Below are 22,910 nucleotides of genomic sequence, written 5' to 3' on the forward strand. Positions count from 1 at the left end.
GCCAATGGTGTTTTCGTAAATTCATCGCGGGCGCATTATCAACGCGTGGAGTCATGAGTATGGGGCGCCGTCGTTGGCCATTGTATTACGTTGGTGTGCATATGTGAGGCCTCATAATCTGCGACGCGAATAGCAGTTACGCTAAGTAGTCGAGGTGAGCGACAGCTCATTGTTTCGGGTAATGGAGGGAGTGGTCGAGGGGGTACAATCAAGGGTAGGAGTCGGGAGTGCTCTATCAAATTGGGCGGTGATTGCAGTTTGACAGGTGATGACAACCGCTGCTACAATATGTAGTCGAGGTGAGTGACAACGGCTACCGTCATCGTGGTGACCGCTTTATGGTGGTTATCACCTATAGAATGTCATAGTTGTAATAGGAAAGACGCCCACAGCTATCTCGTAACAGTCTTACCTGCAAGCTAGTTATGCATATCTGGGAAAGGGGATCATCCACAGATGTTCCTCGCACTGCCACTGCAAGTTTGTGCTGGTGTCTAACTTTATTGCATTTAATGGAACATGAGATCCATGGGGAAATGTGTTGTGAGCAGGTTCGTCGGACAAAAATATCCCATTTGTTAAATCTGAGGTATCTAAAGCAAACAAACAGCTGCGACTGATCCAATAGGGTGGCATTTGCATCAAATACTCTTAAGATGTTATTTTATTCATCAGGAACACCGAAGAACGCCAAAATATGCTAAGTGCGATTTCAATTTTGCTCACTTAAACAAAATGTTACGCGCAACATGTAACAGGAAGGTGCAAATTGATTAGACTAACTCCCCATTAAAATAGCAACTTCGAAAACCCCATAGTTTAGGTGAACTCAATTTGGGTGTGTCAATAGCCTGCGGCCCTAGCGCTCCGGATTGCGGGTCAGAATATGCGCGGTAACTTGTTCCCTAAAAACGGCAGTGCAGGGGGATTTCACTCCAAATACCACTGCCCCGCCGTCGGGCTTTGGGTCGGAGGTTTTGGCTGAGGACCCCAATCGTCCCCTTCTCCAGGTTTCAGGGTCATGGTAATACGCACACAACCATGCGTTTTACAACTCAAATGCTCGTGCAACATTGGCCGTTGTGTGATGTCATCATCTGTATGTACTGCACACAACGGGGTGGGTAAGCGAAAGCAGGTTACGCGCCATACTCCCACTCTTCCTATTTCGCTTGCTCTTTTCCATTTCCAATGCAATTAATAACACTCCTTCTAGGCTCACTCACCAGGAATGGCGACCAAGTTCATCTAGCTGTCACACCGAACTGACATTGATGTGTGCTGTGTATCAGAAACAAGCATCCAAGAAGCAAGTACAGTGATCGAGCAAACTGCCCTATCACTATTCACTTACTTCCGGCTGCGCACCTCTGGCGATCTAGAGGCCACTGCGAAGCCACCGGACATAAGTTCCCTTTCTTGTCTGTATACCCGTCGATAGTCACCTATATGCGGTTCGTCTGGCGACGCCCGTGAAGGGGACCCGCAAACAGGACGTTGATCCACGTATGTTCTTCGTGGCTTTTGAAAGGCCCCAATCGACTGTAGCTTTGATATCTTGTATGCCCTGTTGCTACGGACCAGAGGCTCAGATGCCGTGTTTACGGGAGATCCGAATGCACAATTCGACAGGATTGGGATACCTCAGACCCAGTTAGGTGGTCAGCACGCAGACAGCGGTGAAAAATTGTTCCAGCTACATGCTGACGGAAGGTTGAATGCAGTCTGACTTTGATCCTGCTATTGTGTGGGGCGTATTAGCATTTAACATTCCATCAGCATTACGCGTGCAACAGAACAGTCCCGTTTATCACTTTGGCGAGGTAGCTTGAGCGTTTCAAGCTGACCTGGTTAAAAGCAACTGGAACCGGACAATCATGCGGATGACGAGGGTTGCTTGTGGGTCAAATGGGCGCATGTGAAGGGAGCTATGCGCTCAGGCTTAGAACTGTTTGTCCGAGCAATCCAACTTGACCAAGAGTAAAGTGGACACCATCGAGATCAGTAGATATCATTGCTGCCAGAAAGGCCATGCCAGCAACGAGCGACTATGATGGCGCATGCATATCCCTCAAACACCGGATAAGCAGGAGCCTGGAGAATGGCAGAGACCGCTGGTGGATTTTGGGGGCCCAAGAAATGGAGAAGGCCCTCACTGAAAGCAACAGTTGTTTTGATCAACCGACCAACGATCAGAGAAACAATATGCGAAAAATGCGGAGATTCACCAGAAGCAAGCTGGACCGAGGATTCATCGGTCATATCACCCCTTGGAACATGCGAAAAATGCGGAGATTCACCAGAAGCAAGCTGGACCGAGGATTCATCGGTCATATCACCACCTTGGAACAAATTCTTGAACCGCGCCACTTTTTCAGATGTCGCATGTTGGTCGTCTTTCTCGATCTGAAGACTGCTTGTGGCTGTCGATTGCCAGAAATTTTGGTAGTGTCCGGAGATTAAATGTGTCCGTTCCAAGTTTCCATCCATTTATCGAGGGTCTGCATGCGAACAACTGTGGACGGTACGGGCAAACGGCCAGCTTTTGCCCGAGTTCGCCATGTCAGTGGCATCATACAAGGCTGCCCTCACTCACCTTTCCTATTTAACTATGCTTCTGATGTGCCGCTTAAAATTTTTGTCTGCCTCCGAAGCTTCGGGGGGTCAGAAGGCTCGAGTGACGTTCCCACCCAGGCGTTGATCATGCGGACGATATTGCCTTTTTTGATTCAGATCCTTCGAAGGTGAAAACCAATTTAAGCAACCCAAATAATTCTGCCGCTAGGTGTGGCATGTGCTTCACACCTGCCAGGTGTGAGGGCGCTCCAGAAAACTGGTTGGGATCAAACTCAAACCCTATGCCTACAGAAGAGGCACTCGGCGTGGTAGATAAAGTTGTTTGCTTTAGCAATTGTATACATCCCGTTAGACTGCCTGGATATGGCCTTATTTCTCGGATATGGCAGCCTTTGCCAACCTCAGATGACTATGGCGCCGACATGAAGTCAGTATGTCTGTCTACGGCAATCATCATCATCATAAAAGTCATGACATCAGTGTTCCGAACTGACTCTTCACTGCTGTACAACCGTGATCTATTTGAAGTCATGATGAAGAAACGAATGAAGGTGGACAGAGATTGGACTTGGTGCTACCTTATCACAATCATCCTGGGGTGCCTACACCTCCAGTCACTCACTCAGGCAGTCTTGATAGAAACCGACAACACAAAAACCATTGACATCGATTAGCAGCCACATCTCCAACCAGGTGCATTGGAGATCACGCAGTTCTCATCCTGAACGACGAGTAGCACCAACGGCAGGCAGATGTTTCGTTATCTCTTTCATACCCGTGTGCCAAGTCAAAGGTTGCCCTTCGCCTGCATCTGCCACTTTGATTTTGACCAGGGAGAACCGCTTTCCGGCAAACGGCATTGGCAGTATATGGCCTAACCAACGCAGCTTTTGGTGCTGGAAAAATCCTAAAATGGAAGGCCTCGCTTCACAACCAAAAGCCTTCTTTATAATTGCCTCGCTACGTAATTCCCGATACCAACCTACACGATCAGTCATCCTGAGACAGTGACTGCGGAACACTTGAAGACGTCTCAGTTCTGCTGCTCCAGCAGACCAAGTCTCACAGCCATACAACAAAAAAGCTTGCTCTGTAGTCTGATAAACACGCCCCTTGAGATTCAGGGATATACTGCCATAGACGTCTGAAAAAGCCCTGCAGACTCTTGGATTGACGCCAACTGTCAGAATCAATACAACGTTCAAGATGCGCAAAACGCCCCACAGGTTCGAGTGACTTCCTCAGGATTGAGTGACACGTTCAGTGCCACAAGTCCACCGGCATGTGTTTACACTTTTGGGTGCAAATTGCACACCACAGCAAAAGATAACTTTGTTCAGTCAATCCAAAAACAGCCTCGCCTTCTTGTCGTCTTACAACACGAGACGATATCCTCGATATATTCCAGTTAGAAAAACCTAACCTTTCGTTAGAACGTATTTGAGCTCCGTGTCGGTTCTTGGCTTCCTGTTTTGCCCAATATGGTGTATCAACTGGAGGGTATCTCCAGACACCCCTTCGTGGAGTGAAAGAGAGATTGTTATGAGGTCAACATAGAATGGTTCATGAATTCACAAAACCTTTCTGAGAGGCCGGGAAGCGTTGGGCTAAAGATGCTCGATCCAGATTGTCCGACGTTCTCGCCAATCAGGGCATACTTCCAATTGGTCCGTAAACAACACGTGACACATCCGTCCTGTTGACCTAATATCTGATCATCAGTGGCAGTTGGTTTCCGGACGATTCGTATCAATGACTCATCGTCCAAGAAACTGCATGAGAATGGATAAACTGGGCACGCCTGATGGATAGCACTTTCTGTACGGAAAATTGGGGGCCCCTCATTACCTCTCAGTTTGGGAAGTTTGAGAGTACAAAGAAGGCATACCACATGCTCACAAGCTTCCGGGGTATCTCCCTGAATGGGCGCTACATTAGAACAATTTTTATTTCTTATCAATGGTGTTATTTTTGTCAGCTTTTACCACGATTGCGTGAATGTGTATTTGGAGCTTTGGACGCTCCGGACTGTTTGTAGTAGGCTGACGCATAATCCCTCGCTTCTACTTTTTCTTCTGTTCTTCACGAAAATGCTCTAAAATAAATCGTTGTTTATAGGTCAGTGCTGCATTAATGTCGCTCTGTTGATGGTAATGTTCATATCTAGTAGGAACATTAAATCATTAATACTGGGGTTCATCAGGTGGTCCTAGGATGAAGGAACTCTCCTATGATCGATGATTTACTCACACTTACTTGTTTACACCGGTTGGGATATGCACCCTACATTCATGGAGACCGTCTGCCTCAAAGAGCCTTTTTTGGTTAGCCGTATACTAAGTGTAAGCGACCAAGATGTAGACAGTGCATGACCTGGCAACGAAGGATAAGAACACCGACATGGAAGCCTAGTCGAGTCGACGGCTGCCGCCTCTTCGAATGAAGAACTCTGATTCAGCTCATTGATGGTTAACGAGACCGGCAGAAATCGCCCAATCGCTCAGTTAGTGGCGCTCGTGCATCAAAGCTTTTGCCTTCAGTGAACAACTACTCAGTTCCCATACTCACCAAGCGTGCCATCGTCTCCAGGGCTTGGCCCTATGTTCCACGGTCTGTCACCTTCCGGTGATCCAAACTGCAACCGATGTACCTATGGTGCATGGTTTATAGCTGATAAACTTGGGGTTGTTTTGAAGTTTGACCATAGGCTCTTCCAATGGAATTCTAACTCCAAATAACCAAAGCCGTCTGGCCACAGAGCGCCCTTATACAGCGTGCCTGCTACAAACGCGACTCTATCACAACGCCGACACACATAGCTCATTTCAGACCAATACGTGAATTCTGATCAGGCGCTTGTCCGGAGTTGCTTTCTTCTTCGACTTCTATTGTCACCTAGTCAAATAGTTCAGAAAATGATGGATCGGTCTATCCCGAAGTTAAAATAAGCCGCCTTCTGAACTACCTTTAAACTGTTCCACCGCCACAAACAATTCATACTCTGGCGAGATAGCTGAATTATCGCACAATGTATGGATTTCTATCTGAGGTACAGTGCCACCAGATCCCCTCAAACAGCAAGTATTGGGCAGAACGGGCCATTCGTAGAACGCAACCGCCGACCTTAAGACCTAGTGGGCAAGGAGAGTTGAGGAAGTGAAAGCCGCTCAAAAGCCCAGAGATTATTTCAGTTGATTCGTGCGACTGATCCACGGTAACCGCCAATGATCAAAACTATCTTCAATAAAAGATGCCTTGATCGCTGTGCCAACGGCTCTGCGGAACAGGTCTCACGGCGACCTGCAGTTGCTCATTTTGGCTTTCTAGCTTGATGCTGAACATCGAAGCCCTATGGTGTTGGAGGCTGATGGCTGTATATGTTTCAACGATATCTTGGCTCACGTGACATTCTCACATGAATCCAGGTCAGTGGTGAAGTCCTTAGCCACCGCTTATCTGATATATCCACTCCCTTATAGTTGCAGGGGACCGCCCCAGACGGTTGGGAAGAACTGACGACAGAGTTGACTTCCAAAAGAGCACTCCTATTAGATACCGTAACCAAAAGGGAATTACCTAGACGAAAAGCGGCGTCCATCAAAGATGCACACTCTCTACATTACTGATGAGATGAACGCTAATCCTCAAAAGCTTGATGTTCAAATACCCGCTTCAGAAAACATTGGTGATCTGGAATGTGCAGTTAATATCATTCTCATTTTCTAGGGGAAATTGCAGTGCTTTCTGAACGAACTGACTAAACTTATTTGTCCTATGGCATGAACTTTCCACTCGCGAATTGTAAGATCGTGTCACTTGACACGCGGTCACTGAAGATGCATCTACAATCCAAGGACAGGTGCTTAAAGTTGCGGACGTTGTATTAGTCCCAATTGTAGTGTGTCGGATGGGGATATTGCACGAATCGTTTAGACTCAGGTCTGGTTTTTTAGTTTGAGACATAGGTGTTGGTAGATCCCTGAATATCAAGGGACGGGTATATCAGGTCACAGTAAGACTGTAAGGCTCAATCTCCACGAACAACTGGTCTACGACATCCTCAATCCCTTGTGGGTTGTGGGGACAGACCAAAGTCGATGAGCCGAATTGCCTTCATACACCACAGGGCCTTCGAAAATCTGACTACATTCCGTCATGTCCCCTGTGTTATGGCAAACGCATAATTGCCTGCGGGCGTTCCACTGCGCAACGATTGCAGGCACAGGGCAAGCAGTTTTACGCCTCGCATGCACAACGTTTGCAGAAATGCAACCTGCCTTTAGGCTTACCGAATTTACCCATAAATTTGCCACAAAATGATCGGAGACGAAATGCATGTGTGCTAAAGAGACAACACCCTAGCAAAGGAAACGGTACGGCGTAGTAAATGTCCAAAAGATGTCACAAACCTGTATAACGAGTCGTATTGCCAGCGCATGCGGCGGAAACATCACGCAAGTTCGGACTACTTGTGGACGCGCCACTAGCAGCCAACACTTAATGAATACTGAAGAACGATTTGTTGTTGGGTCTACACTTTTGGCTATCAGAGCTTTTTGGCTTATCAGAGCTCGTCCCGATGTTATACAAACAAGCGGCCCGCTCTCCCAGCCAACAAGATGCGGAGCGGGCAGACTCCACCCAACTGGAAATGCAGTTTTGGTGCAGGATTCCGGCCATAACTTCACAACTGAAGCTTTTTTGACGTGGCTACGTTGTTGAGGACTCATACCTAGTTGCCTCATCTGCTCATGCATCTAATCTCTTTGACGCATGGGAGTAGTGCATGCGCTGGCTGGGCCTCCAACAAGGTGGTGGATGGATTTTTTAGCGTCGCCAGGACCAAGGGTTTAGAGGCAACTCTAGGTCATGGACCAGGATCTACGCACTTGCTGACGGGATTAGGTTCGTGGAGTGAACCCACCTTTCTGTGTCAAACTGAATCCTGTAGAACATATTGCTGCATGTCGAAGGGATGTCTTGAAAACCGCCAAGAACCTCTGCCGCTGTATATGCTATCCTGGCCTGCACTGAGTGGTAGTGCCGTGATGCTGATTGAATCGTTCCCCTGCAGTAACTCTGTTGGCTTTTTTGTGTCCGGAATTCGTCATGCCGTGGTGGAAACCTTCGTCAGAACAGCACAGCTGGTAATAACATTCCTTGAAGAAAATTAAGCTTTAGTTTACTTTCAGGTGTTAGCGTAAACCTTCTTCACTCCTCTCTTGTCATTCCCTTACGTCTAAACATATGAATTACACGCTTCGAGGTTCCAACGAAGAGTTCTGCCCGGCTGGTTGACTGTGGATGAAAAAGTGGTGAGCGGATGTGGGTCACAGTCTACTCTTTACAAAGCACCGCGCGTACCGATGTTGTGAACCAACTGACAGTATCTTGCGGTTTCGGTTTATCACCGCACTGTAAGCGGAATTTGAGAACCTGCTCGTCCTTAGGGACTACCTTAGGAATGTAGACGTGATTCCTCGCAAGGACCTTCTTTCCGTGCCCTTTAAGAGACTGGCTGAGAAAGGATGTTCCTCGCAATTTTGGAATAATAACGTGTTCTGAAAATAAAAGGCATCTGTCAGTTATTGACGAATCGTCACACAGGTCGAGAAAAAGTCAAACTCCACTTTGTGTGCATGTACGTATCCAATGACCGTGATGTCACTGCAGTACAAGGTCTTGTTCGGTAGCCAGAAGGACCATGTCAGCGCCCACTGATAGGGTGAAAACTCCCTCCAACACCAAGCGGTTGATCACTGGCTCCAAGCTAATTGTTTCATCCACAATATCATCTCGTTTTGACTTACTTGAATCAAGGAGAAACGGCAGTGAGTCGGTATTTTGAGGCCTGATCTTCGGGTGTTATCTCGGGAGCAGAATCGCTTATTAGAGTCTAAAAGTTTGAGGCTGAGACACTTTGAAGCCATTTGTCATCAGGGTGATTTGAACACCCGTAGAACATTGTATAAATTGCCATAAGGATCAACAAGATTGCCGAAGGTTCCTATCCTGTTTGAACGTAATAAAACTTAGCTATGATTACAGAACCGGCTAAACGTACAATGGTCTGGCTGTGGTCACGGGAGACGTGAAATCTCAGTTTCGGTGTCATATTCAGGAGCATATGAGGTCATAAAAATTCCAGCGATGGATCTTAGTGGACTAAGGGTGAACCGGAGTTCAGCATGGATTTTGAGGAATTATTTTGTATCCTTCTGATCATGTGTTTTTGTGGTCTAAGTAAATGGCTTGTTTAGGGGGTCCTCGATTGTGATGAAGACAAGCGAAGGTGCGCTTCAGCGACTAACTAGACCGGAAGAAAGGACTTAAAGAGTGGGTATGGCCGGTATTTAATGGCATCGAAGTTTTTCGTGTCTGATGGGCGACCAATGACTAGAACCAAAACGAATATGATTTCTTCGAAAAAATGGGGTGTTCTGAGTGGAAAGTTCCGCGGGTAGTTGGAATATTCCGACCGCATGCTGTTAAAATCGGATATGGTATTGTATAATTTTTGATACAACTTTAATCCAGGGGCAAAACAAATAACTTTTGGATCCGCCCTAGTTCCCTGGTGTTGACCTCGATCACAGAATATTGACAAAACAACGCTACTAGCGAAGCTTGTCTTGTATCAGGTGAAACATTTGAAGTGTTCGGATGACTGCGCATAAGGGTGCCACCACCTATGTTAAAATTGTCTCTACTTTCAGGTGCACGAATATCCAGAAAAAAGTGCAGTGTTGCCAAAAAATTTGCATGTACTACTCTGGTGATAAATTTCCTACGACATAAGGGATTTTTATTTCTTTGGAAGAAAGTCATAGGTCGTCGGAGGAATGTTATCGTCTAATTTATCACCAATGTTATCGCCTAAGTCTGTTGCTCATCGCCTTATGTTATCGCTTAGGTCTGTTGCTTATCATAACTGCTAGGCTGTTATTTATGACCACTGAAGAGTGTGGGGCTCTAGCTGTGTATGAAATGGCCAGTGATGATCCTCCATTATCCTAAAATCGTGCGCTGCCAATCTGCCTTGACCGTGTCTGAAAACCACAGAACGGCCAATGGCAATTCACCGGTATGCGATTCACTGCGATACTTGCGTATAGTTCCAAGCAAAAAATTAGGCCATCTGGTGCAACACATTCGGTTAAATGAGAAATTCATTTAGGATTTAACTTGCTCTCCCTGTGAAAATCGAATTGGTATTCAAATTAGTGTATTTTGAGACCTCCATCGTACCTCTGTAACTCCCGCCTTTCAGTCTTCACACAAAGAGTATTGCGGCCAACATCTTCAACATCCTTTACTTCACCTAATATCTTTTGGCTTTCCCATAATCAGCGAGGTGTGTCCACTGAGCGGTTAGGTTTCTCTGACGCCTTTTCTACCCAGATATGAGTATCTCGAGCGGTTTCCACAATTTTTTCTTTCGTAATACAATATCAAACTCAAGTATTTTTTATGTGCAATCATGCGTACAGAAACCTGGCTCATAACAGATGCCTCTGACGCGGATATCTCGATGAACGGCTACGCTGTTTTTTGAGCTAACCTGAGACGCTGGAGGGCTGGTGGGGCTATTTTATATTTATATGCGGTCCTGCTCATCCCGATTAACCTCCTGCACTTATGCATCTTTCCGCGATGCACTGTGGATCCAAATTGAGCTGCGCAGGACTGAATCTTTTTCTGGCGCAGTCTACCATTGCCCCTCGAGTCCTCCAGGAAATGACCAATTCTTCAGACAATTCCTTGAGCAACTCCCCTTCAGCTACCACTTCAACATTTGTTGTTGGTAGGTGGTTTTATTACCCTCAAGGCCTCCTGGATGGAGCTCTAATGCACCGGACTAAGTACACACTTTGTAGCGGCGCTGATCAAAGTCGTTCAGCAGAGCGCTTGGACTCAAAATGTCACCGCACCCACCAGATACCACGCAGCCCAACAACCATCCCCTAGGTTTAGCCATCACCAACAAAGGACACTTCGTCGATCAAGTGTTACCTAACGCCGCATTGAGACATAGTGACCACTGTGTGCTTACCTTTGATTTTATCTGTTGCTGAGTCAGAAATCCTAACCTCAAACGTGGATTCGAAACTTCTGCCTTGCAGACTTTTCAGGAACGCACATTCATCTTAATCCTTCTTCCAGCTTCAATAAGAGAGTTGTACAAGACCGTTGTCCAGATAGTTCACGAGGCTGACACGATGTTCATTCCAAAAAACCAGCAGTGCTACACCCTTTTTCCGCTTTTACCTTTCAGGTAAATGGAAGTTGCTAAACGAAAAGAACAAAACCGACCTGAAGAAATTGGTTGAATGTCTTGATCCTGTGTACCAAACCGTGATTCCGTGAATCATGGCCTCAAATTGTTTATGTTCTTTCAAATCCGTAATCCAAGTATTTCTTCGCGAGTTTAGGTTGACAAACTTGGGGTATCCCTTAAAATGAACTTCGCGCTCATACGATTCAAGTGTACGGGATAACAAAAGTGACCTCCGTGTTCGCAAATAATAAATTAAGAATATTTAGTACTAGTTTTAGGTGCAGTTTTGTTGGTTAGATGGCGTGTTAGAGGAGGTTACCAAATGATGCTGTTTATAAATGTTTACCTTAAAAACTTTAAACTGCAGTTGAGCTCCCAGTCAACTTTAGGATATTTGAAATCTTCTAGAGTTTGAAGGTCTGCCTTTGGCGTCTAAGTTTAGAGTTGAGCCCTTCACTTCAAGCCTGGCAAAATCTCCGACAATGCTGCCGATGTTCTTGTGCTACCCATAGAGAACGGGAAGTTTCCTCTACACCATCTTTTCCCCTTATCCGGAAGGAAGCTGAAGCCGATCAAAATCAAGCAAAATACCTTTGTAACTCATTTCTCTTTGACCAGCTACGACAAAAGACAGTCAGCCGCGTCCTGTATTGTTTCGCTCTATTGGTTACTGGTCTTGTGAGCTTCCGTGCCATCGATGCACTCCAACTGAGCGTGTACATAATCATATACAAGCTTGGCCCTGGCAATGTTTTGTGAGACATTTGTAGTGCATCAGTATTGCGGTATTTTATTAGTATACAAAGAACTGTCAATATAAATCCATGAACTGGGTCCTCTAACAGAATTTATTTGGAGAATTTCTTGGAAGTACGCACGGAAAGTCGAATTGGGCTGAACATTAGGAAGGAAGTTTGTTATCGATGATGCATTCAGAAAATAAGTTTCTGGTTGCCAATTCCGAGATATCTGCGATTTTTAGTTCTTTTACGCTTTGCTGCGTCCAATGTAAGCTTGCGCGCTTCCTAATTTGATGTACCTGGTTTTGTCCGGATACCAGTTTGTACTCACCAAACCACTCTGTCTCTTGAAAACGGGGGGTGCCAGAGGACAACGATAGGTTTGCTGAAGTTCCAAATTTGGTCCCTACACACATCCATTGGGGGTGAATTTGATATCCTGTTCTCAGAACCTGACCAAAAGAAATTTAGGAGAGTCTAAAATCTTGGTAACATCTGGTGTAACTTCCTTGTGCAGTGGGCATGCGCTAAACAGATTTTCAACCCTGCGTACCCTTTATTTTACACTCAAAACAGGGTTGAGTGTAAATTAAGTTGACAGGTTTCGTGGAAGATTGCCTCGTGTCTGTTTTCAAACAATTTTTTACCCGACAAAAGCATGTCTAAATCTCACCCGCTTCATTTTTAACTCTATGGTATGCACTCAAGAAGAATGTCTAGCAACTATATCATCAATATCCCCAGTCTTGGCAAATTTTTACGGAAGATTTTGAACGGAAAGCTAAAGCCGGATATTTGTACCCACCCGAGGTGTTCTAACGTTAGGTGGATGACACTTTCGTCGTGATGAAACGAGATAAGTTAAGCGAATATTATGGCTATCTGAATGATTTGAATACAAACATCCACTTCATTACGGAGGTAGAGTCAACTTCGGCCACACCTCCCTTCTTAGACCGCATGACACATAAGGTCGGGGGAAATAAAGATCGCAGTGTATGACAAGCCAACTGACATTGGTGTAATTTCGAACTACTCGTTTGTCCATCCGAAGTCGGTATTCGCAAGTATTGTCTCATCAATATTTAGCCGTGTACCATCCGAAGTCGGTATTCGCAAGTATTGCCCCATCAATATTTAGCCGTGTGAGGATCCTTTGTTCTGAAGAATTTGATCGAACAGCGGCCCAAATTTAATTAAAAACAAACTTTGAGGTAGTGGACATCCATCTAGCTTGACTAGGCGTCAGTTGCGAAGGATGTTGGTACTGGTGGCGAATCAGAACAGGGAATGTATTGAGGCCGCTGTTGTCTCATATAAACCGGGAATATCAGTAGTCACTCAAAGGACTTAAAACACGACTAGCATGAAATTCGCTTTCCAAAGGTGAAACCGCATTCTGCACCGGTGCAACTGAAGGATCACTTCTCGGTGAACAGGATCAGGGACTGTGTATGCAAATTTAAATTTAAAGGCCGAATTAGGGTCTATACAGGATAGACGGCCAAGGAACTTCACATCAAAATCAGAAACTACGGGAGAAAAGTAAAAAAGCAGATGAGTATCGAGCGTTACATGCAGTGGACGCGGACACATAAAATATATCTAGAAAACGTCGAAGTGTTGAGGTGTGGTCTACGGTTCACGCCACAGAGACTGATGGCCTATGTGACGGAGACCGCCAAGCATCTCAGTGTTTATAGAATAGAATGCGTAAAACCAGTGAACGTGTGAAGAATGGTTTTATATCAGTCTAGATGACATGTGGTGGTGTGCGATTATCCGAAAGTAACAGATTTCAATTGCGCACAATCTCACCTACTCTTCCACCTCTGACCAACTAAGCTGCAGCACCTGCAAACCCACACAGACCAATGAAATCTACCAGCGGCACTCGAGGTGAATCATCAACTGAACCCAAAATAGTAGGGAACCAAACTCGATAAAAAATAATTTGAAATTCCCCCAACCCATCATCCGTAACATTTAGGCAACCACACTAATCGACAAGACCGTTCAACTGACAATCAACACTGACACAGAGTACTAGTGTGAAGAGGTTTTCTGATTGGTTCTGTCTGCCTCAAAACCTGGCCAGCTTGCTCACTTGGACTGATGAGGCTTCTGTGTCAAAAGCAAAACGTTACCAAGCCCTTCTGCAAGATGACTTCTCAGTCAGTTCCAAACTTTCCCAACTAATGGAGGGCACTGGACTGTCTCAACTAATAAACTCTCCCTAAAATTCCACTATTTTTCCATGACTGCAAAAGTTGTCAGTGTCGTTTTTAACCGAAGTTAATACACTTACTTGCTTGGATAGATGCCAGCCACTGATCTTTGCAGATATCGTGATTTGTTCTGCTCAAGCAAACTGTGTCCTTAAGTACTTGCGCCTGGAAAACCAAATATCTATTCATGGCCTCGTAAGCAAGCTAATGTCTTGAACGTTCATCTCATAAACCTTAAGCTATCTTGCCGCTTCCAACGTCTGAGCTCTGCTTTTGCATATGGTCGAATAACTGTACAAAACATGTGAACTATCTACGGAGAGCCACAAGGAGATTTGAAAGGTGGCGCCCGGCTTTTAAACAAGTGACTCCTCATTGTGTATCATTCCCTTGTGTGTCGAGACTGATTTCAAACGTAAGCCGCTTCTCTTGACGTTACATTTGTTTCGTTATGTATGAACGTTTGCTAAAATAGAGGGAAAACAAATGAGGACTGTTCAACAGATGCAATGATCTTATGTGGAAACAACAAATGATACCAAATCTCTCATTGACCAAGATGTTTTCAAGTGAGGAGCGCGAATCGTAAGGACCGATGTGACATTGTATTGTGTTATATTCGTATGCTCTAAACAGCGCTTGTGTGTGATGGACTATTCAGTCTCAGCTGGGATGAAAACACCTTGCGAAAAGTATATAATCTCTAAAAACTGGATGAAAATGTGTCGTCGTGTACACTAAAGGGTGTTGTTGTCTGCAGGAGTAGGCTGGTCGAGTGTACAGTACATCAGTGGCAGATCTTCGAATAATCGAGTTGAAAATATTATATGGCGGATGTGACATTGGTTTCACGTAGCACGGCTAGCTGCTCATCTATGTATACTGTTCATCAGGAAAGCACACGAATGGGTTGCCAAAAGTCCACCAGAAGACTGTGCGTTGCATTGGAGTGGCAGATCTTCGAATAATCGAGTTGAAAATATTATATGGCGGATGTGACATTGGTTTCACGTAGCACGGCTAGCTGCTCATCTATGTATACTGTTCATCAGGAAAGCCACACGAATGGTTGCCAAAAGTCCACCAGAAGACTGTGCGTTGCATTGGAGAATACCCCCAGACCAAGAAAAGCTAGAAGGGAGGAAAGGCGTGAACTGCCACTTTGATAAAAAGGTGTGCTATGTTGACACGTGTACTTGCTATCGGAACGAAATGTGCTGTCTCAAGTGGGCTACAAAGATTAACAACGGGAAAAATAAAGTCCGCACTTGGCTATCATAGGAAAAATAAACAGTTTTTTAGAATTAGCTTTTAACATGACAGACCTTGACCGTTACAAATGTTCCCGAGTGCACTAAAGCGTGATACTCCGGAGCGAAAAGATAAAAATGAACTTTACCCAAAATTCATTCTCCAAGATGTAACAAAATCACCATTCTGATGAAAAGCTCCGCAAATTCAAGATTAGCGGGCAGGTATAACAGAATCATCAGTTCCTGAAACATGTGAGGTGCTTAGCGGAATATACAACCAGTATCTTACAGAAATCGGGTTTGATCTTAGGTAAGTTGAGAAAAACAAGTGAGTCATCTCATTATTCAAATATGGCTCTCAAGGTGAATCACAGTGTGCGTAATAATGCGAACTCACAACGCAAACTCACCCTGAAGACAGAAAACAACGAAGCAAATTATGTTTCAGAGTGCACAACTAGTCTCGATGGACTCAAGAATAGTCTACAAAGGGTCTATTTAATCGATTATTAAATTGTGCCGATAAAAATCACCCCGTGCCATTGGTACTCACTTTGTAACAATCATATTTTCAGTGTAACTTAAAATATTGTTCACATTATTATTAGTGGTAGTAGTAGCATTGTTTGACGAGATGCGCTATCCGGATCCTCCGTTCCTGTTCTGCTGAGGTGCACGACGTAACATGACTACCCAGGTCCGGTGGATCCAGCAAAAAGATCGATGGCTCTCTATTGCGGTGAGAGATCACCTACTTACCCAAATATTCTAGTGGATCCCAGGAGATTCAGATAGATTCTCCCCTCCAATGCAAAGCTAAGTGACGTCACTGAAGCAAAAGTCTGGCAAAGCAAATAGAAACCGGTACTTAAAACTTTACAGAAGGTAAATTCTTACGCATCTTCAAGAATAATTTGATAGTTATAAGGAATATGCAAAAGCGATTTGGGCTTTATTTTGTACAGTTTTTTTCCAAACAATGTCTGATATCAGCTAAAGTGATGGTCTGCTAATGATAAATTCAATAAATAAATGCATTACACAATTTTCCTCCTGAATGCAAAAGCGATTTGGGCTTTATTTTGTACAGTTTTTTTCCAAACAATGTCTGATATCAGCTAAAGTGATGGTCTGCTAATGATAAATTCAATAAATAAATGCATTACACAATTTTCCTCCTGAATGCGCTTAGTGAGCACCTGCCCCCCCCCTCAGAGCCGCCAAAGTGTGTGGTGAATAGTCCCCAAAACAACAACCTTCCTCACAAATGTCTGAATTCAATGGAAAGAGAAATACTACGGAACCCTCACAGCCAAAATACATGGACGCTTTTCCCGCACAAAGACACGAATCGACTAGTTCATTGGTTTGTTTTTCCTTTGTAAGATCCAACGACCGCATACATCCCTGACGGGTGTGAAATGACGCTCTGTATAAACACCAGGATGCAGAGCGATTCTAAGGTACGTAATACTTTCACCTCACAACTAATAATTTTATGTTCTCTGAAACAAGTGATATGGTCGTGCGCTGCGAACTGTTGCCGCCTGAACAGGCACGATCGCCTGCTATACACGACAAGCGCAAAATTCTCAGCTTCGATGTGAGCCCACCTCTCCTAGTGCAGGAAGAAGAAGGCCGTACTGTCGGAGGATATCTTTTACTATTTAAACTAAAAGCAAGGTACAGCAGGAGGAAAGTCCACCATGTACAACATTTTCGATGACCCCGGTGAACCATAAATGCGTTAGTTCATATAAACTGCAACTTATCAATGGGAGAAAAGGGCAGTATTTTGGTAGAATGTCCATGATGGCGTAAACCGGCGCAAAAGATCAAAGCTCAAATTTTCGGAAAATGACTTGGCAAGAATTCAACAGTTAAATGTTTTTTTCTGGGATACCAATATCCTTAGCATTAACTGAATGTCAAAACTTAACATGGACCGAAGTTCCAGAAGCTCAACCAATTTCAGGCGAGGCTTTCAGTCACTTCATCCCTTTCTTCCCAAAGACACTTCTTAATAGTGAAAACGTATCTCGGAAATCACAGAAAGATGTTTGAAAAGAACCAAATCGGAGACGAAATTTCGGTAAAATTTTATGAACCGTTAAGTTGTATTCTACGACTAGTCTCACTGTTAGCATCGGAGGGAGTTGTTCAAAATACGTCTGGTAAAAAGTAGCAACATCGTTTACTTTGGAATAGAAGTTGTTGGACGAAACACTTGTAATGCCCTTCCCAATGAATCAGGGAGTTCTGGAGAAAAACAATGCCTCATCTCAGCTCGTTTTGTTGCATCAGACCCTTCGAATCAATGGATATCCAGGAGATTTCATCGAAGGCATCGCAAAACATTTGCTATCCCAATATCGCAGCATCATAACCAAACAACTGAATGCATCAATCGCACAGTAAACCCAAGGGGATCTATGTACACCGTAATCCAACTGCTTTACAGGAAAAATTGACTTCTGGACTCGAAGATAAGATCAAGAAATAATGTTGAATACTGAATCGAATGAATGGACTGAGCCAATCGGCGAATAGTAGTTTATGCATACGAGGATAACTCCATTCACAGGGTCCAAAAGATATTTATCTTTAGTAAAGGAAACTACTCACAACGTTGCTGAAAACTCTTCGACAACCTACGATCGGTTTTGTCCCTATTGGGGCCAAGCATGTGGGCGCAGTCTCCGAGTTTCCATCAACCTCCTGATCTACTTGAACTCAAATTGGACGGTTTTCAAAAAATACTCTCATTTCCTCACGAACCTGGTTTTGACAAGTGACTCACCTAAGTTCAGCTGAATCTCTCGTTTATCATAATCTCGTTCATGTAAGACAGGTGCTTGTATGTTTACGCATGCACCTAATACTATGATTGGGGACCGAATTGACTAATAATTTTACGCATCCAAGCTCACACTAGAATATATGGTACAGGCTAACGCAGGTCTTACGTAGTGATGAAATCTGTCTAGATCAATTAATCACACTTCCCTCCCTAGTGTGACTAGTCTCGATTAGAATTTTGGAAATCCAGCTGCTGCAGTTATAAGTTTAACAACGAAAATCGTCATCTTTGTTCACGTGCTTTTGCTTCACACCGTTACTCGTGTCAGGTAAAGTCTTTACACTTTTACTTAAAAACACACGGTTCGGTTGGTAGGATAACACCAAGACGTGCGTGCGAAGACATTTCTACTGACTGTATAGTAATGCATAGGTTTTTCTATAAACTTAGACTGGTATTTGGTGAAAGCAGACTTGGAAGGACTCAATTAAAATAACAATCTGTCACCACCTTACCTCATCAGCTAGAGGAAGAGTACAGCGCTTGTACATAGCTTTCTTTCGTGAAAACACGACGATTTGAACCTGAAGCAAAGAGTGAATCCCTGGTTGAGGTAAAAATGTTGAGCTGCTAACAATTTGGTTTGATTATCGTCGTTTGATACCAGATGAAACCTAAGTTAGGCTTCGTAAATGAAAAACAAATTGTGAAACAATGCACTGACAAACGTTATAAATTTTTTAGGGCTGATGTGCATACTGCCTTTAGGCAAAATGAAAAAAAACATTGGTGACGTGGAACTCAAGGACGGTTGACATCTGATTTCACATGCAGTCGTGAAATACGCTGCCACGTCGTCAAGAACTAGCGTTTATGTTCTCAGAAGAAAAAGTTGGGATGATTATATGATCAGACGGAGTTTTCGATACAGTATACTGTATACCATCCCTATTGAGGGATTCATTTTGTCTTCTGCAGCAAAACAGCAAGACCAAATTTTTTTAGAAATAGCTCTTGTCTAGTGATTGAAGTACCTCGTCTTAACCAGGTTGGTCATATGCTTAATCCTGAGTAGCCACATATTTTTATACATATCTTTATATAATATTCGTATCTTTATATATGAGGGAGATCGGTTTGCCCACCCCGGCTCCCTTTCCGCCGCAGAACTCTTACTCTAAGCGTGCATGGGTAACACTTCCTCATGTAATGCTACTCTTTGTTAGGTAAGTTACGCCAACTGTTGTGTTTACAGATCCACGCATGTTCCGTAACTAAACAGTAGTTGTATTCTTTCTCAAACCTAAACTCCGAATCGCTTTACACAATCGGATGGAAACAAAGGGTGTAAATAAACAAAATCAGCATTTTTCTCATCAGTTCCGGTCAATAATTTGAAGTATCTGAAGGTCTAAAAAAATTCACACAACTCGCAAAGTACACTCATTTGCACACTAATTTGGTTTTAACCGGAGGCTCAACTAAACTTCAACTGAATCTCTGGTTTAGGATATTATTTATAAAACCAGATTCGTGTGCCCTTTGCCAACTTCAAGTCAATGTTCAAGTCAACAAAAATCGAACCTATCTGATGAGCCCTAGGAAAGGCGGAACTAATCTCGGGCTGTCAAAGAATTTTTAGTAATCCAGTGAATAGTTTAATTCAGGAAGAGAAAGAAATCTTCAGTGCGACGGTGCTCTCACGAATCAATTTGACAGAACGTAGGATATATTTACTGGTGGTCCTATCCCGATCGAATTGCACCCACTTCACAGTTTCAGCACCTCAATCCCCTTGCATAAATAGGTATTAGCTGCCCAATGGGACAACTTACCTGAGGTTTCATAACTTTGGTAGTTCTGTAGGACCTAGTTGAGGCCTCGTAACTGCAGTTTTATCCACATTCAACTTATGTTGGCTGATTAAGTCAGCTTCACATATGGTAGGCACATTTCAGGATTGGTTTTGGTCTAAAAGGAACGAGCGAATTTACTTGAAATTGAGCCCCGTGTTTTGCCTGAACATTAGCGGTAGTCGAAGGAAATTCGACGCGAAATGTTGGGCCACCGATCTAAGCGAACAATTATAGACGGCATTTGGCATCATATTTTGAAGACCGGTTACGTGTAACATCCCCTTACAGATGTTAATTACTCCCGTGATCTCACTGAGATAGATGGGATATGAGGAAGATAAGAGTCGCCCACTCCAGCTGTTAGAATCCTACCCAATTATTGGTGAGCAGTTAATAAAGCGTACAAAGATCTCACCGCCGCATCTTTGTAATAAACAGTTTCGTGAACTATTCTTAGTCAAACTACTATCACTGTAACATACTTTGGTTGAAGGCGAAATAGATGTGTTTAGGGGCAAATATCGAGGAGTGTGCGACCTTAATACTGGCTTGAAAAACCGTGCATTAAAATCAAATTCAGTAATCTGAGGAAAACTCTTAAGCGACTGGAAATCCTTACCATAACCGTTGTGATGTAGACCCCACAACAAGTCACATGCCTTCACGTTCCACTGTGTCAAGCGTACCATCCCGTAATACAATCCTGTCTACCCATGATAGGACGGTAGAAGCACCTAGCCAATTCCGTAACATCACCGCCCCATCATCACAGTAGACTTTCAGTAAACAGTAAATAGTTTGGAATCAGTGTTGTTTTGTAGGATTAGGGAGTAATAAGTTCAGCAAGCAGATGGCTGAAAACTACATCAGCAACGCGAGACCATCTGGCTTACATAGAGTGATAAAAACGTATAACGTTGAAAAATGTATTAGCATTACGGGAACTCATTTGTTGGATATGGATGTCTACGGATTGCCGCTTGGAAGATTTGTCATGAGCTCACTGAAATCTAACGTATTTTCCTGAGTTGTGTGGTCGCACGTCATGCCGCGAAGGAAACAAGGTAAAAGTCTAACGTCCTTATAAAAAGCACTTGGCTACCCAATTAATCAGCAAATAGATATTCTCGCTTTTCAAGGTCTAGAGAATCCTTGTTGAACAAGCCCTCATATCCGTCACCGGCTATTATGTGTATTCATTTTGCCCTGTCCGCTGTTCGTAGCTTAGCCCAGTATGTTCAAATTTGTTCCTTCAGACGTGAGACCATCACATTATGGCAGAGCACCCCTAGTTTAGTTTCAGTTTAGTTTTAGTTATCTAGCCCTGACACTCGGAAATACCGTACTTTGCAGTGAGAGGTTAAATCGTTCGACCCAGAATTCCCCCTAGTTAGCCTGAAACGTTGCTAAATCACTGCTTTCCATAGATGGCACAACTTTTCCTCTTTTTTGTTTAAAATGTGACTTTAAATATAAAAAGCTCCAAAGTCCGCATACCATAGTTCTTTTCATTAGTTGAGTTTGCTTTCAGAATGTAGATGAACTGCTTTTGAATAAGTCTTAAAGCAAGATTTGACTGTTCTAAACTTCTCTGAACTGTGTATACCTACACATTTTAATGACATTACTTCACCTATTGATTGCGCAATTATAGCATGTGTGGCGTTCAAAAATGCTGCGACGACCAATGGGATCGAGTAAGCTAATCACACTATACGTGTGCTCACTACAGGCGCCTAACGTCAAATTCAGGCTTCACTTCAAGGCCACTCACAAGCAAACAGAGATACCTGGGTACGAGATATAAATTCGCGCATCCCCAAATAGGTGATGATGATAATCTAACTGACATCTTCTGAACCAGTCAGCAAGCTTAACTGGTAATCACGAAAATATTTTGCGGTGAGTGGAAAATTGATGTTGATGGCCTTAAATCACTGGATTGTGTTCATGGTAGTTTTTCAAATAGTTCTGTCTAGACTTGTGAACAAACAATCAATACGGTCAGGTGAAAATGCTAGCAGATTCCTTAAAGCTGGTTTAGTCAAACACGTGATGATGAGTAAGGTATATTCCATAAAGGCGAACGCACACTCAAGCAGGACAGCGCATTGCATCAATAGAGAATTGTTTTCAAACAGCATTTGAACCCATGTGCATTGTGTAAATAACTCTGTGATACAAAACCTGCAGTGTTCTCATTGAGAGCTTTTTTATTACGCAGTCTTTAATACCTAAAAAACAAACGAAACTACAAGCTATAGCAGCAGTAACACACACGCTAAATGTAGGCCTAAAAATGCAGCCGTCTAGATTACGTCTGAATCATGTTAGTTGCTTTCTACTCGAGGTTTCCCATGTCTCAGTTTGCTTTGTAGTTTTCAGATTCACTGGTTTTGAGTAAACTTCGCTCTTTTTGTCGTCACTTCGGCTTTTAACGAAAACAAGGCAGCAGTTTTGTGGATATATTACCCAGGCATATCAGAAACCAAAAGTTGATTACTGCCAGATTTTCAATAAATAAAGTTAGAATTAAGTTGCGAACCACCACATTACACACGCATGTGATTGGTGTGTTGTCATTAGATGGCTGAAATAATTTACCCATTTTCCTTCAAAGCTTTCATTCTAATTTATGTATGCCTTTGACTTATAGGTTAGAAATATTTATCGTGCTCTACCATTAGATGGCGGCGACAAATATATCGTATAGTTTGTTGTAGGTGGTTGCGGGATTTATAATGTTCACATTCACATCTCACCTGTTCAGACGTGAAAATTCGGGTGCATCCGGATTGTGCTCGCTTTGAGAGTCGGATGTGTGGCACGGCCGAGGGTATGGACTGTTTATGATCTCTAATGAGAGAAAAGCTCGATTCCATTGCTGTTTCCTTTCCTTTTGGTGTGAGCTGACCAGAATAATTAAGCTAGGACAGAAGGATGACTGTTCAGACGGGAGTAATGTGAATGTAACTTGTGTACCATGACCTACCGCCATGACTTACTCCCATCTTGATGCTCAATATGCTTCAGGCAAGCCCTTGCTTCCCTAGGTAATTAACGTTCAAGTAGCAGTTAGTTCACTTGCACACGGACGTTCTTCTGTAAAACACCGGCGTACCTGCTGGGAAAGGAGGTTGTCACCAATGGGGTAACGCTTCCAATTTTCAACTACATT

At 43.6% G+C, this 22,910-nt stretch overlaps 2 protein-coding genes across 2 annotated transcripts in view; one reads left to right on the forward strand and one right to left on the reverse strand.

The window, feature by feature from the left end:
- Positions 1 to 3,293: 3,293 nt before the first annotated feature.
- Positions 3,294 to 22,910, reverse strand: part of T265_10212 (hypothetical protein) — a gene marked incomplete at both ends in the record, with an annotated part of 46,022 nt that continues 26,405 nt past the window's right edge. The window contains one exon of the mRNA XM_009176519.1: positions 3,294 to 3,473. Coding sequence (XP_009174783.1) covers positions 3,294 to 3,473 — 180 coding nt within the window. The remainder of the gene's footprint in view (positions 3,474 to 22,910) is intronic.
- The window catches only part of T265_10213 (hypothetical protein), a gene marked incomplete at both ends in the record, with an annotated part of 54,842 nt that continues 53,519 nt past the window's right edge, over positions 21,588 to 22,910 (forward strand). Inside the window, one exon of the mRNA XM_009176520.1 lies at positions 21,588 to 21,634. The remainder of the gene's footprint in view (positions 21,635 to 22,910) is intronic.

The sequence above is a fragment of the Opisthorchis viverrini genome (assembly GCF_000715545.1).
Source record: "Opisthorchis viverrini unplaced genomic scaffold opera_v5_342, whole genome shotgun sequence".
Lineage (NCBI taxonomy): Eukaryota > Metazoa > Platyhelminthes > Trematoda > Opisthorchiida > Opisthorchiidae > Opisthorchis > Opisthorchis viverrini.